General features: G+C 43.3%; 1 protein-coding gene across 1 annotated transcript in view; it reads left to right on the top strand.

Annotated features, from left to right (window-relative positions):
* Nucleotides 1-17,194, top strand: part of SMS (spermine synthase) — a 711,777-nt gene that overhangs the window by 580,465 nt on the left and 114,118 nt on the right. The window contains exons 8-9 of the mRNA XM_078657845.1: nt 341-455; nt 13,141-13,220. Of these exons, the coding sequence (XP_078513971.1) occupies nt 341-455; nt 13,141-13,220 (195 nt within the window). The remainder of the gene's footprint in view (nt 1-340; nt 456-13,140; nt 13,221-17,194) is intronic.

Below are 17,194 nucleotides of genomic sequence, written 5' to 3'. Positions count from 1 at the left end.
TTGTGCAAATTGGAGGGGTGGGCTCCACTGACCTAAAGCAGAAGCTGCTCCTGTGTAGTTCTTAGAAATGAAGACGTCAACTGAAAGGGCTTAGGGTTCTTGCAAGATTCCTGCTGCAAGACATGAACCTTCCTTCTTGTCGTTTTCAGCTGATGTTAATATGTTAATAAAACGTACTTTCCCCATACCTAGATATTGGAACGAGGTTCCTAGGGGTTTTCAGAATTACAAACTTTAAAAACGTACATATGCACATTGCTTTGCTAAATAATCACAGTTTTCAGATTTTTTTTTCAAACGTTTATTATACAATTGTATTACATTTTTATTTCTCCAATAGGTTTTAGTGGAAGACTGTATTCCAGTATTGAAGAGGTATGCCAAAGAAGGAAGGACCTTTGATTTTGTAATTAATGATCTGACCGCTGTTCCTATTTCAACATCTCCTGAAGAAGGTGAATTTTATTTTTTCGATATACAATTTATTCTTGATGTTGTCATAGTCTCTTTGCGCACATGTTGAGTGAAATTATTGTATTGGTATTTTTCGCTTTGAAATTTATCTTCAAAAGGTATACATCAACGAATGCAAATGAAGATGCGTATTTAAAGAACCACAAAATAAAAATGTACACAGAAATACGTAATTTTAGTAATTCAATAGTACATCATTGCCAATCATAACATGCTGTGAATTATCTGCGTCAAATTCATTATGATTTAATGCTTGATTTTCTGCATCCTTCAATGTGGATCCTGAGCTCCAAGCTTTGCCAGATTCTGTGGACACCAAATTTACAGAACAGACAGCGTGCTAGAGAAAGCTGTTCTGCGCAAAAAACAGCTGCACAAAAAAGAGCTTTCAGCCATGCAGCTACTGCAGGAAGCATTTGTTGGCCATTGATTCACATGATGTCTGCTTGTTTCGTCTATATTCTAAACACGACTGGGGGAAAAAAATGCTCCCTGGTGCAACTGAAGGTGATCAGGGGACAGGAGGTAAAGTTATGTGTCGCCAAACACAAAAAATCAAGGTAGGTCGTCCATCAAGCAGTAGACTCACTCCCACTGCAAGTCGTAGGCCTCCTCTAGGTCCAAGACACGCTCTATGTCCCTGAAATCGAGGGCAGGTTGAGCCCTTAGCACAAGAAGTTCAAACAGGGCTTTTCCCCATGTCGCCTCTTCCACACTGGAGTTGAAATTATGTAGTCGTAATTTCAAGGACTCTGCTCCCCTGTCATCGTCCACTCCAAACTTGTTTCAAGGTTGGGCCTACAATCCTCGAATACCCTGGTAGTCGTGGACCCTGCAGCATTTGGGGGCTGTTATGCACGTCACACTGCAAATTTTCAATGCAATCTGTGCTCCCTTCGTACCTTGCAGATAAGCAGAAGCTCCAGTCAGGCTCCCACCAGCTGTCTCAGCCCAGATCTGACCATGTTGGGATTGCACTCAGGTCCCTACCAGTGCTGCCCTATGCCTCCAATCCTGTGCCAGGGGTCTTGCTGGTTCTGACAGCCATAGGGCCGGCACAAACTTCAGCGACGCCCTCACAGAATACGACTCAAACACCCATTTCCAATCCAGAGCTAAAATCTGCCTGTGTCAGGTCAATGCCGGCCTGTACTTGTATTCATAGAATGCAAGTGGCTTAATTACCTCCCTTGAAACAGAGTTGATCACTCAATCAGGGCATCCTCCTTGAGGAGGCTGCCTCTTTCAAAGTAATGGTCCGCTCATCAGTTGGAGTGTTGGGCCTACAGTTACCTATTATAGAAACTAAGGCAAAGTAAAAAAGTTCTTGCAGCCTGGGCCTGCTACCTCCGAATCATTGCTCCCTTTTAGCAAGACCATTACAGAGACCTTGAAGTTGGCTTGGTCTAAATCATGTTCAACTCCCCCAGTAAGTCGCCCAGTGGATTAGTGTTGAGAAAGCTCTGACCCACTTAAACATCCCTCGTCAACCAGATGGTCTTTTTAGTTCACAATGTAGTCTCATTACAGTGTAACCAATTCGGCAACACAATAAATACCCTGCAACTAAAATTGAGATTAATGAGGTTTAATTATAAATTAAAAAACAGATTGATATAAATCAGTCTTAGCATCACGGGATAGAAATATAGGACAAACAGAATAAATCCAAATCTCATAAAGAGATTTACCCTATACAACAAAAAAGCATACAATTAAGTCAGTTATAGCAATGCAAATTATCAGGAGAAAGAATTGAACATTAAATTACATTGGTTGATGTTCAAAGGTAAGCATGAGCATGCTACCTGTCTCTATACTACTGTAAAAGAGACAACCCTAAACTAAAAAGCATTAAATAAGAATGAATATTAGAAAGGTGTAAGCGGTTAGTCTTCAGTAGAAGAAACTCCAACTAAGGGTCATGTAGCTTGAAGCCAAACAAAGCATAAGAAGAGGTCTGAACCTCATAAAGTCTTAAGATGTCTCTCTGTCCCTCACTAAGTATAGCATAAGATATTATTTGCATTCAATGTAAATCCTGTGATCGACTCCAGTAACTTTACATGATTCCAGCACAAATCGGCTACTGGCATTGCCTTTCCCATATTGATAAACCCTTCTTTTACTAACTAATGAAGCCTTGTCCGCACCTGCAATAGAAACAAAAAATCAAGCAAACACGTTTTACATTGGAGGTTAAATACTAATTAGATGTTCGACTTAAACATGAGCTTGTGCTGAAAACTGTTCTCGAGGCATACAAATCATGTCAACCTAATAGTGCACAGGGTTACAAATGCATGCATATTTCTAAACACATAGCAAATGTAGTTTCTTAATTCATGAACAAATTGCAAAAGATTACGAAAAAGATGTTATTTCAAAGTACACCAATATGAATATAATTTCTTGTTACACGTATAAATCCCTAAACGTTAGTCCACACATACGCTTTATTTCAACATCTTCACAATGCGACAAGTCTAAACATTAACTTCCCTTAGAATATTAATATGTGTTGCAAAACTTTTATTAGTCAAATTTCTATGCACCACACTTTTAAGCATTATTAGGTTTTGTGTAGAGTACTTTAAATATGCAGTACCCAATTCTTCACCTAATAACATTAATCACACAGAACATATTCGAGTCCTGAATACACGAGTATGATGCACTCCTATGGTATCTTAAGACGAGATCAAAATTACGCTGCTGCAATCTCCCCTCTGATGGCGTATCATGCCATCACATAGGGCCAGATGGAGAGCTATAATGTTGAACTTCGCTGAATTTCAGCGTTTGCTATCGCCATTTGGCTGCGAGCATTGTAGGTGAGTTTAAACCTACTAGCAAAATAAGGAATCACCAAATTGCGATTCCTTATTTTGCTCTTGCATTTAAGGTATCTCGGATTGCGATTCCCTAAATGCAATGCAAGTAGCACAAAAGAAAGCGCACTTTAGCCTTAAGGAATCGCTAATTACCACCAACTTCAAGTTGGTGGTAATTAGCGATTTCCTTTAAAAAAGCACTTTTTTGCTTTTTTAAAGTGCCATGTGGCACACATTCATGCCCTTAGGGCATGTATGTGTGCCACTTGTGCACACATGCACATTACATGGGTGCAACAGGGTATCCTTTTGACACCCTGGCACCCTTGAAATAGCTCCCGCTATTTGCGATTCTTTTAATAGCGAATCACAAATAGTGACTATCTTCCCATTCATTCCTATGGGTCCTCTAGCTCATTGGAATGAATAGGTAGGTATTCCTTATTAACAAATCTTAATTTGTGATTCATTATTAAGGAATATTAAGGAATCCCTAATATTTTAGCGATTCCTACCTGCATTCAATTTTGCGACTCCTTAATAGCGAATCGGTAAAATTCGCTATTAAGGACTTGCACATTTGATTTTGCCTACATCTGGCCCATAATCTCTTATCTTTTCATTTTATCAGCTTGCCAATCTAAACTCTTGACGTGGCAATTGCTTTTTGCATGTATTCCTCCATACACTTCATTTCATTATAATATTCACTCTGCTTTCTCTCCAGCTCTGTCTTCTCTTCTTCAAGAGACTCATTTCCTTGCCCAGTATCTCCTGTACACCTTCACTGCTGCAGTCCCAAGCACTGCACAAAGGACAATGATCAAGAGAGGTCTCAATATGAAACCAAATAAACCACTTCCCTAATTTGCAAACCATCTACCTATAGCACTCAGTCCATTTCCGACTAAATCCCAAACACCTGTGCTTGCCAATCCACTCAACTCTCTCTGTATGTCAGTAATGTTCTTTATATACTTCTGTAAGTCCTTACTTTTATCTGGGACATAAATACAACACTGTTTCTTATGCAGGTTAATTATTCATTGATTCACTTAGCGTTTTATCGTTCATAGTTTCACATGCTTGAATCATTCACTGGCATCACTCTAGAAATCATCCATGGTGCATTTTTCACAACACTGATGTTAACATGCGTTCAAACAATGCTGTGCAAATAGTACCATAGGTGGCAAATCCACATCATATACAAGCCTGACCAGCAGCCCTGGAGGTGGAGGTGCTTTGACGTCCATCCTCCGTCCCCCCTCGTCATCGAGCCCACCATACCCTAGATTTCTTGTTTGTGATGTCTTGTTTCTTGAGGCACTGACTATATTTCATCATAATATACCATCAGCTGCGTTGATGATAGAAGACAGCTTCTCCTGTACAGTGGAGATTCCTTTTACTCTTGTATCCATTTGTTCTTGCCAGGAGCATTCTGTCAGGTCTGATTAAAACGCTGGGTCTCTCTCTGAGGTTTGTTGTTGATACTTAGGACCAGAAGAACACTCTTATTGCTGATTTTATTTACTTTGATAGACTCATGCTAAGGAGAAAATGTCTCTCTACAGTCAGTGTGCCACTGGTGGGCTGAAGAAAATATAATGATCATAAAGCATATTCCATTTACTGCCTTGGTTCATTTTCTTGTTTCTTTAAATAAGACCTCAAACTATGAAAAAGGGGTTGGTTTTTGCATTGTGAGATACTCACTGCTCTGAAGAGGAATCATCCTCTAATGCCTCACAACACATGGCAATAAAACCCCCAAAAAATAAACTTGTGACAGAATCTAAAGAAGTGAATGAGAGGGTTAAAGCTCAAGAACTGACATCAAAGTGTCCAATTCCCTTTTCATCTCTGAGCTACCAATGCTCTAGAGCATCTCATAAAAAGTATCAAACCACCTTTGCTATAAACATCTACTTTGGCAACCCCCACAGTGTTGATCATAGTTTATCTTTACCTACAAGCAATGTTCCATCTAATTCTTGTCCATGTGTGGCAGTGGAATATTTGCTTGCACACATTATCGGCTGTGAATGCAACCAAGTGATGCGGATAGCACCTATGCAGGCAAACCAAAGTAGGCATAAAGGCAGGGAACCTCCCTGCCTCTACTGTGTATAATATGTGCCATGAGACTCATGCCAGTTACATGGCGTTATAGTGCCTGAACATGATATACAATGCCTAGTATCGGATACTGTATCAATTACTTGAAAATGTAATCACTGTTCATCAGTTACTGAGCTACTTTATTTGCCTTTCAATTACTGGCCCACAATGTACAACCCCAGGAGGTGTTAGGGCTTGTCATACTTTCCTAAAGTTTACCTGGCCATATAATAAGCGTATCAATCACTATTCCAAACTGGTCTGTAAATCACTGTACCTGTTCTGGCTTCCATTGATCAATGGGTCACAGGATTGCTTCCCATTGTTTACTGGGCTACATAATGACTGCCATACGTCCATGATTCACAGGATTTCACTAGTTACAGGGACTCCTGATGCTTGGGCAAACTTTACTAGGGTGCTACATTCATGACTTCTTTCTCTCGGACTCTGTTTTCTTCTGTCTCCTTTTTAGGTCTCGCCTGAGCCAGCGCATGTGGTGCTCTGCGAGACATTTAGTAAGTGGGTTTTCAAAGTGATACCACACGCTTTTGCTGGCCTCAGGCTTGCGGTTATGCACGCGGGCGCACGCTTACGAGCAGAGGCGCCATCTGGCTTTCCTCATCCTGCTCATTAACCGCATCGCTCACAGTGAGCAATCAGTTTCACTTTCGCAGCCTCTTCACTTTCACAGCCGGGCGGCCAATGCTTGTTTTTTTTTTGCTTCAAATGTATACATGATTAAAGGGTCAAACCCCTTAGTATATTTTTTGAGAACAGTGGACGCAAGAAATTGATTGTATAGCCCAAGTGAAAACAGAAACATCCCTCCTTACAGACAGACACACAATATCGCAAGGGGACAAACAAGCTCCTCCAGGCCGCCTTCAAGGTGACATACCATTGAGGGCTTGGCTCTGAATCCGCCATCCTCCTCAGTCCTCTCACAATCGAATTCTGATTTCTCAGAAGTTACGACACCGCCTTCCTCCCCCTCAAAGTTATATGGTAACTTTTACTTCTATGTGGAATTGGAGAAAACACGTTTTACAATTGTCATCTGTCTGCGGGAGCTAGACAGGTGCCAGAAGTGATAAAAAACAATGGCACCAGAGCAGGGTCACTCCCACCATGAAACGTCGCCCGGTGTGGGGGCGCTGCAGCAACAAAATGACACGTCACGCAGATGTTTAGAAATCCTGTAATCTGACTAGATTTGGCCCACCTTCCTGTACGGTTTCCCTTCTCGTGTTTGTACTTTTATGGCTCAGGCTGCTTCCTTGTAATTGTACGCCAGTGTGTTTACTCATCATGCGCATGAAAGCAGACATGTGACAGGACGTGTGCACTTGAAGTGAAAGAGAGCATGCCTGGATCAAAACCCAAAAAAATATACCCTTCAAAACACCAAATACACCGTTCTGGAAATAGAAACATGACTTTCCAAAGTCAGAACCTGCTTTGTTGTGTTTCTTTTTTGGGTGTTCGGTTGTTGTTGTCGGTTTGCTTTGTCGTGGTAAGGCCCCGCAGACACAAACAAGCTTTCAAGATGATAATTAGCTCACCTCATAGTTTTGGCTGCCATCTGGTTGTTCGGAAGTGATTGATGGTGGGAACAATCAGACAAACTCAAGATCCCACAGCAGCGACTCTTGTGCATCAATTACAGTTTGTTAAATGTAATAAAATAGATGGTGCATGCATGGTGATTGCGCGCTGGGCCTCTTAAGCATTATTGCAGAGAACATTGGTCCCTATATAAAAGTAATAAACACAAAGCACAATAATCATACACTTAATAAGTCGTATGTCTTCTGTCCGTCCGGACAGGGTTTTTTAATTTTCTATTTAAGTTTAAATTTTTCAAGTTTCTTGGAAATGTCAAGCGGACACAGCCGTGACCTTTAACATACAAGAGACAACAACAAGGAGATGTGAAAAGCAGGAGATCTGTCTGTGCACTTGTATTTCAGTGAAACAGACTTAGGATATTTACACAAACCACACCATTGCATTATTCAGTGTTTACGTAGAAAGTTTGCATATGAGGTTAAGGGTCGACGTTTCGATGCCTTTCTTAGAATATAGACATCATCATCAGGACATTACATGACATTATTGTTATCAAGATTAAAATGTTCACATTTAGTGGTATAAGTACCTCGCTTGAATTAGCGGTACAGGGAGAAATTTAATGTCACTATGGCAGACATTCTTGAAAAACCGGATTTCAATTACACGGTTACGCGAGCTTACGTATACAGTGATACGTGAGGAGGCACAATGGCTATTATGAGGACGGCTCAGCGTTGCCACGGGTCTTGACATTTCCAAGAAACTTGAAAAATGTAAACTTAAATAGAAAATTAAAAAACCCTGTCCGGATGGACAGAAGACATACGACTTATTAAGTGTATGATTATTGTGCTTTGTGTTTATTACTTTTATATAGGGACCAATGTTCTCTGCAATATGTAATGCCCAAGGTCCCTATGCTATACCTTAAGGGTTCCCTTGTTTTGTTGAAACACAACGGGCCTCTTAAGCAGGCACTGCGACTCTGCTATTGGAACACCCACACTTGGGCAGGCACCGAGAATGGACCGTGCACCACTTAGGTAGGCATGGTCACTAATCAATCTGCTGGATCACTGAACCAGCAAGGTGATTGAACTTTGCACCCCTGCAGCAGGCAGAGCAGAGAGCTGGTGCTGGACCACAGTTGTAGCATTTGTATAGCGCCAACCAGGGCTTTAAGTTGGATGAAAAAACTGGGGCAGGGTCTCTTATAGGGGCGCAGCCTCTGTAAATAAGTGAGTGGCTTAAAACACATAAGCTAAAAATCTGTGCTTAGCGTAGTGTACCACCCACTGGTATTTTACTGCTTCTGTCATTGCATCCATATATCTAATACAATAAGTAACATCACACCTGCCACAAGCCAGGACTATTGATTTTGTCATTGGTTGTAAATGGCATAAGATAAATAAGCAACAGCTATGACTTCGTTATATATAATATTGAGAATGCTTCCCTTCTTGTGGGAGAGGATGTGTCCTAAGGCTAGAGCTGCCCACCTTTGAGCTGAGAAAGCAGGTTGGAGCCTCACGTGGGCTCAACATCCTGTGATTCAAGACATGAATATGTCCTTGTAAAATGTAACTGGTGCTCATGTTTGCCCTATTTAAAACTGAGAAATGAATATTTTTGAAGTTAAATCGAAAACAGTGACGGATGGTACTATTGCAGAGTTGAGCTTATTATTATTATTTTTTTCCCACCTTGAAGGTAAAAATGGAGAGCCTGGTAGGGGCCGTCTCGCCATCTGCTTTTAAGAACTGTTTGTGCTGAGCACTGGCAGGACCCAGCCCACTTAAAGCCCTGGCGCTAACCAACCCTTTGTGAGGCGCTTGATAAATCTTACCCGTGTATGGTTATAAGGGTGTTGTTTTTTGTTTTGAATCTCTGTGGGAAGAGTTTTCATGTCGCACATGAGGGGCTAAAGAGGGGCTCGGGGGCAACTGGAACCAGCACAGTAACTGGGCGCTGGCTGCACCACCAGAGGGCACCCGGCACACTGAGTGAATCTGGCAATGTAGAATTCAAGGCGACTGGATTTTTTCTCCTGGAGCGGGCACGGCGAGAGGGCATTGAGCAACAAGAGTATCTGGCATGATGGCTGGACAGCCTGCTGCAGGAGAAGGTGTTGCACTGCATCCTGCCCTACTGAGACAGGCAGAGTTTTGGGGACCATGTGTGACAGGAGCAGCCAAGGATCAACACAAATGTGACAGGCAGTGATCACGACAATCAGTGTTGTCCCTAAGGACTGGGTGAGTGATAGACGAAAAGTGCAGTTAGATAGTGCTCATTAAAACTGGCTCATGGATACCCGTTAACGCTTTATTCACAGGTTCCACGGTCAGGATTAAAAAAGTGTGAAGGATGACAAAGTGTTTAGGCAGGAGGTCAAGATCCAAAAACACTCTTCCTTAAACTGCGATGGTCAACATGTTTCGACCATATTAAAGTGCCCTCTCTTACATGAGTCACGTCGGTCTTCTTCAGGACAGTCTATCTATCTCAGTCCCGATTTACCTCTTACCTCAATATGGTAATTGTCAGAGGAAAACCAGGTGGAGGGTACTTCCACAAACGTGGATTGTTATTACGAGTCTATTGATTCTTAAGGCTCGAATTGGCGTCAGGCGGGTGAAGTTCCAAAGAACACAACTGTTCCGATGGAAGCCTCCAGCACCAGTTGTGCCCGCTGTCCGATGCGCCGGCGCATCGTACAGGGGGCGTATTGTAAGCAGACCTGATGATGAAGCATGTCACACACATTGTGTGAGTGAGGGCAGTTTTTCTAAATAATTATTATTTTTCACAGCCCTTTGTCTTTGTCTGTATCTAGTTTCTTTCTCCCCACCCCTCTGTGTTTACATTGTTGATTAGGGGGTTCGTGGTGGTGGAGTTCATTTGTTGACCCTCTCCCCTCCTTTGTGATAAATGACAGGAGCAGCCACCAGGGCTAGACTCTACGCCACTTGAAGCTGGCAGCGTGACTGGACTGTGTCCCACAGGAGTCACGTGACGTGGCTGAGTCCCTGCATGCAAAGCCAGTATAAGGACCACACAGTATGCCACTGGAACAGGCTCGGCGTTTGAACGCAGAGATCCATGTGGTGCCGGTGCCCTGCACCTCTTGAAAGCATTGTTAACCTACAGACTTTTTGTGTTCCGGCTACGGAAGCCCCAGCGAATCGCTCATTAGGCGGCCCGAGTACAGAGCATCGATTGTAAAACCGGGCGACTTTGTGATTAGGCAACAAGGCTTTTGCCTAGAAAACCTGTTAGTAGTGCCAGGCTGTAGGGATGTTTTAGGAGTCAAGTGGACCGTCTGGTGCTCTGTTGAAGACACAGTCCAACACCCGACGACCATCTTCACAACCCCGGATGTGCAGTCCGGTCTCAGGCAGGCCCCACGCCTTTCTTCTGCAGCGCTTCGTGTTTGAGACGTCCCTGCTACAACAAAACTGTTGTAGTTGCTCGTCGGAGCCTGGACTGTACTAACTGTCTGGCTGGCGTTACGTGTCCGGTAATGACCGATGTACAGGCTTGCACACTGATTAAAGAACTGTCATCTTATTACAGACATAAATATATTTTAAAACGCATCCCATTGTTTTTACAACAGTAGGATAGCTCAGTGTGTTGAGCATCTGCGGTAGGAATTTGTGTGCTACCTGCGGATTTCTGACAAGGCCGGCCTTCATTCGCTCTAAATAAGCCCCGCTTAGTTGTCCAACTGTCTGTAACGCCCATGATTTATATTTGTGGCGCCCGCCTTTGTGGCCTATATCCTTATAAAACCTGGGGTTCCCCTTGTGTTTTCTCTGATGTACTAGTGACTCGACAGAAGCTGGCCGTCCAATCAGAACACAGCGTGAACTAAAACAATGCCTGGCCCGTCGTGACGGTAGCAACCGTCGTGCACATGCAGGGTAATGTGTGTGGGCATGTTACCAGGGACTGAACTGTTCCATGTTTGGAGTTCTTCCTTGGTTTAAAATGGCTAAAATGGACAGGTAATTTAAATAAGCATTTGCATTGCAATAGGTCTTGCATTTTGCGAGATTTTGAGCTATTGGCATTGTAAATGACAATGCCTTTTATTTCTGTTTTAAAAATCTGCAGTAATAAAAGGCATGGTCATGTACAATACCAATAGGTCAGTTTCGAAAATGCGAGACCTATTGCATTGCAAATGCTTGTTTACTTATACCTTGCCTGCAAAACAATTAAAAAAAAAAAGTTTGAATAAAAAAAGAACCTCATTGCCCTTTGAGGCGCTCCCATGGTGGATCTCTTCGTCTTGCACAAGACAGTGCATTTCCCCTGTTGTATGCCCCGGTTTCTGTGGCAGCGAGCCTTTGGGGACTGTGTTTCGTCGGATATGAAATGTCATACTGCCCTATGCATTTCTTCCAATACCGTTGATTCATGGAGTGCTGCGGATGTCATGCCAGGTCTGGACCTTCGTAGACTGATCAGCTACTATGCCGACCTGACTATGAAGTCTCGATCTGATGACCCGCTAGATGTTATGTGGGCAGTAAGGAGGGCAGCTTTCGGAAAAGGAGCTTGCCCTGTTTTATTGCACTCTGCATCAATATTTGTATGGAGGACCCTTCAGAAGGTATCCGATTCACTGCATCAGAGCAATAGTATCTTTTTGACATCCTCCTAAGCTGTGCCTATTGCATAAATATGCCACACAACTCAGTGTGTGGCATTTTCCCACGAAATATACCACTCGCATTTGCCAAGCATTGTTGCCATTTCCATTATTACTTTTATTTGAAAGTGTGAAAAGATGATCGCATCTCTTGTTCCGTGCTCCAGCCTTTCTGGAGTGATCAGTCCTTCAGGTTCACCGCCTGTGAAATATATTGCTACTGTATCTATTCTAAAGGTGGAAGTATCCATCAGAAGTATAAGTGACTCCCCTTCGGTAAAGCTCTTTCTAATGTACACTGTGTCTACTTGCAGATTCCCCACCAACCCTACCCACCTCCACGTTCTGAGGAATGGCCATGGTCACTACATTCATGGGATTGTTGCATCCTGCTACCACTTGGGGGGGGGGGGCGGGGGGGGGGGGCTGCTGACGATAACTGATGCTAGGGCGAGAGCGTTGAGCTTTATGGCTCTTTGATATCATGTCTGGGGTGGTACCCAGCACTTAGATGGAGCCGAAGGCCACCTAATGGTGCAGGAGAGCCATTGAAATAGACGAAGATGCATTGTACTGTTCGAGGACCGCAACTTGCAGCTAGTATTTAGACCTTGATCTCCATGAATTTACTCATCACAGCGGTCCGACACCGACACGAGGAGTTCGTTATTACTCGCGATTGAACATCGTGGTCTTCCCAGTGCGGACTAGAAATCGGGCAGCCATTTTTAGCTGCCAGATTTCTGTCCCCGGGGCAGTTCAGTGGCCTCTGAATTCAGCACGGTGTCCCTGTGCTTGAACCAGCTCTCTCGGTTGCCCTCTTCATTTATTAGTTGTTAGTGTCTGTAAACGGGGCCCATTTTCTGCCCCCACGATGAGACCGATCTGGATCGCCCTGGCTTCGTGATCGGTGAGCGGATACTAGTTTGCGGGTCTTGATGGCAACCTTGAGGTCACACATGGGTGGGGGTGTGTAGGGTGTAGGCTGAGTGTAGAAAAGAGGAGGTTCCGTGGATACAAGCTTCGAAGCGCTGATGTGCCTAAGGGTTCCACGAGTTTCCGAATATGAAACTTTTTGCTCATCGGCTTCTGCTTAGCTCTTCTGACAGCGTTCATGTGTTAACAGTCTACAGTCTATCCAAGTAGTTTTCTAAACCACTGCTACTTCCAGTGAGCAAGTTCGGATTTCATTGCAGAGCCCTGTATGGCGCATTATTGTTGGGATGAGTGTTCGTCACCCTTGAAATGTGCCATTAAATGTGACCAAGTGTACATATAGCATGTGGCAGGCAACTACCCAGTGGTAGTGCTCTATAAAACGTTTATTATTGCTATAATATTCAAAGACTTGCTATTATTTGCTTTGTTGTTAAATTTTTTTCGAACGTGCCATTTTTGTGTTCTCTTACTTTATCTCCTTAATATTTTGAACTACCCGATGTACAACTTTTATATTCGATTTCATTTCAGATTCTACCTGGGAATTTTTGAGCCTAATTCTTGACCTTTCGATGAAAGTTCTAAAGCAGGATGGAAAATATTTCACTCAGGTACAGTATCACCTTCTAGTTTGCTTTCCTTTTCGTGCCTTAGTTGACGAAAACAAAATAATTAAACCGGGCCCTTTCCAAAAAAAAACCAACATTGTACGGTAAAGAGGTAAGGTCTTGGATTTCTAGAGCAAATTCGACAAATAATGTACCCTGTCTCGTCCTAAAGATGTGTTTTACGGCAGCTCTGAAACGAAACCATGTCTTTGCTCCCATTTTTTATTTTTCGCTATCTGAAGGACCGTTCCTATTGGGGGTGTTAAGAGTTCAGTGAATCTTCGACAGCAGATAAACTTAATGGTTTAAAAAATGGATCATATTATGAAATAAGTTACTTTGTTAAAAAAGAGTTACAGTAAGAGTGAACACAGCTGTGCTCTCAGAAAAGAAGAGGGCATAATCATTTTACAAAATTAGTTAACATATCAGCCTGCTCGTACATCCATGTATATCATTGGTAACTTTATTTCGGTCAGATGACCATAAAAGTGTACATAAAATACATCAGCATAGTCAATAAAACAATAAATAGTCATAAAATGTTAAAACAGAATTAAACTACAAGTTATCAAGATAGGAATAGAAACAATAAGTAGAACAGTTAAGTTAAAAAAGTTTGTCTTCTACGCCACATGCTAAGAAGATAACGGGAAACCGCAAACACAATGGGAGGATGGGTATCATAAGTCAATATCCTGCAGGCCTGTGTAAAATGCAAGAATCCCAAATTCTTACAGATAGGGATCAGCCAACATTTTCTGATTTCAGAGTAGGCAGGGCAGAAGAACAGTACATGAGTTACATTCTCATTTTTGTGATTACATGCAGGGCAAACTTCATTTTTATCTTTTAACCATCTAGATGTAAAAGACCTGATAGGTAAAGTGCCGTGTCTTAGCTGGAGATATAACGTTCGAGCAAACGGCGGTTCAATTTTGTCCAAAAATTCCTCGATCTTAGATTCAGATTTGACTAAGAGGAATTCAGAAGTCAACCTACCCAGTGATGTAGAGCTCGATAGTATCTGAGCGTTCAGCGTGCGTATGTGAGAAAGAAGTTCCTTCTTTGATGTCCCTAGGCAATAATTCTCGGGGTTTTCCCACAGTCCCAAAAGGCCTAATCGGGTACTAACCGCACGAATGTGCTGAAGCCAAGGGATTTTTTTATATACAAGAAGAGGCAAAATCTCAGAGAACTCCGCTCTATAGGCGGCCAGTTCGGGGACTGACCACAACCTCTTCCAGTACATAATTGGCCTTGCACTGATGATCTCTTCTATTGGGACCATGCCAAGGTCCAATCTAAGAGGGATCAGGGGCGTACTAGACGGTAACCCAACTAGATTTCTCACAAAAGAGTTCTCTACCATTTACGGTTCATTATCTGCTTATGCCCCCAAAGTTCATCCCCATAGATTGCCGCCATTCTAGCCTGGCGGCAATATATTTCCAGAGCAGGCGACACGGGCTTAAAGGTTGACTCCCTAAAAACTTTGCTTATACCTCCCGCAAGCTGGGATAACTTAAGTGTAGACTTAGCAGTCTGCACGTCCCAATCAAAATTCTCAGTTAGGGTAACACCCAGATAAACAAATGTTTTAACCCTTTCAAGGGGAGTGCCATGTAAGACCGGATTTGGGCGTACCCGCTTAGGGGGATTAAAAATCATGAACTTTGTTTTTCCCAAATTGATTTCCAGTCCCCGAAGCTCACAGAACTCCACAAACCCGTCCAGTGTTTTTTGAATGCCCGATGATGTTCTAGACAACAACAAAGTGTCGTCTGCGAACATCAGAGCGGGCACTCTACCCGTGGCCAACTTAGGGGCATCATTGTTAACCGCACCATTCAAATGTTCCACAAGGCCATTGATGTAGAGGCTGAATAGTGTGGGTGCCAACACACACCCTTGGCGAACTCCTCTTTGGACAGGGAATTGGTCTGTGAGTTCGCCATGCCTACCACACCTGACCGGGGCAAAGTTGCTTACATGAAGCCTAGATAGTACATTTAATAAGTATGGTGGAAGTCCCAAGTCTGCCAGCACCTTCCACAGTTCATCACGCGGAACCAGATCAAATGCCGCCCGCAGGTCCACAAACACAAGGTAGAGGCTGCCACCCTCTATCTTTGCTGTTTTCCAGTGCAGAACCTGCAGGCGAAATATCTGGTCTAGGGTAGATATACCGGACCTAAAGCCTGCCTGAAATATAGAAAGGATCCCATTCTCTTCGATCCATCCAAGAATCCTATCAAGGATGACCCTCCCCATCAGCTTTTGTGATGTCAATTAGACTGATGGGTCTATAATTAGAGGGGGTTAACGGGCAGCCCTTTTTTAATATAGGGACAATTTCTGCTCCTAACCAAGTGGGGGGCAGGTCATCTCCCTGCAAAATGCCATTAAATAAAACGACCAAATAAGGAGCCCAGATTTTAGGTTGTGTCCTAAATAGATCCCTCGGAAGTTTATCCTATCCTGGAGCCTTATTAGGGAGCAATTTACCTATGGCCGTCTCAACCTCGAGCAAAGTGAAGGGCTCGATTGGAGCGAGGAGCGTAGGGGCTTCAATCAACCGTCCACGCTCCTCAGCCCCATCGACACCATTCAATTGCTGGGGTTCAGGGGTATTAACAAGCGAGGCATCGAAATCAGGTATACCATATAGAGCAGCAAAGTGACTTTCCCAAATTGTGGGAGCAATGTTGGGAGCGAGCGCCTGAGTATGCCCACTGAGTCCAATTGCAGCTATGGACCAGAATAATTTGGAATCTTTGCACCTAAGTGCAGATCCCATCTCCTCCCACATTGTGGATTCCCATTCCCTTTTCGCCTCACAGATTGCCTTTTTATATGTAGTGCGATGCACCTTGATGGCCTCACTATCATTAGTTTTTAGTGCTATGAGCAAGGCCTTTTTGGCCTTCCGACAGGAAGCGTTAAACCATCGGGAAGTCGAAGTCAGGGGATTGTTTGCCCTTCTAACAGGGTAAAGGATATCTTTCAATATGGCAACCAGTTGGTTATGTATCTCAGTTGCCCTGCCCAAATGGCCAGATTTCCCCATCTCTTCAATGAGCGGGATAATGGTCTCATATAATTCAGCATGTTTAGTAATCGACGCTTGTAAATCAGGCCATTTAACCCTACGCCTACAATTTGTTATTGTTAGTGGCAAAGTAACACAGTGCTCAACCGAAGTTGAGGCTTTCAGACCAAAACTCCCCGGTTTTAGGGACAAAACTAGGGCATTATGGTCACTGTCAAACCTTTCAATAACCCTAAATTCATGCAGCCTATCCCAATGCCTAGCCTCAATAAAAATATAATCGATTATTGAGGTCTGGTTTAGTCTGTTAAACATGGCTCTCCCAGGTCTGTCAGGCTCCACCCTCCCATTGCATGCTCGTAATGATGTAACTAGCGCAAATGATTGCAATTGCAAAATGAGAGGGGTCCATACCTTGACCTGAGGGGACAGTGACTCTGGGATAGCCCAAAGCAAAGCCACATCGTCTGGATCACCGAAGTTCGGGTCCATAAGGGGCTCGAAATGACAATTGAAGTCTCCACCCAAAATTAATGTGGTGGAGGAGTCAATCGAATACATGAAGGTCAGCAATGTTTCAATAACTTCTGACTCAAGACCCCGCCTGACTGGCCTTGAATATACATTAATCAAAGCAATATTTGGCCCATTGGGCAAGGTCAACAAAACACACTGGACATCCAATGAGTTAGTTGGGATTGGTGTTGCCTTCACTCCCAGGTGTGTGCCAACCCATATGGACAACCCGCCCGAGGACCTACCCCGATCACCCATACTTGCCAAAATATCATAAGTTGCAAAACCCTGGGCTACACTTTCTTTTAACGCCCAGGTTTCTTGCAACATACAAATGTCGTGGGAGGCCATAAAGGAGCCCCACTCTGGAATTGGCAATTTACTCTTAAGTCCCGCCACATTCCAGGAT

Source organism: Lissotriton helveticus, chromosome 8 (assembly GCF_964261635.1).
Source record: "Lissotriton helveticus chromosome 8, aLisHel1.1, whole genome shotgun sequence".
NCBI classification, from domain to species: domain Eukaryota; kingdom Metazoa; phylum Chordata; class Amphibia; order Caudata; family Salamandridae; genus Lissotriton; species Lissotriton helveticus.
This window is presented reverse-complemented; position numbering and strand designations above follow the sequence as displayed.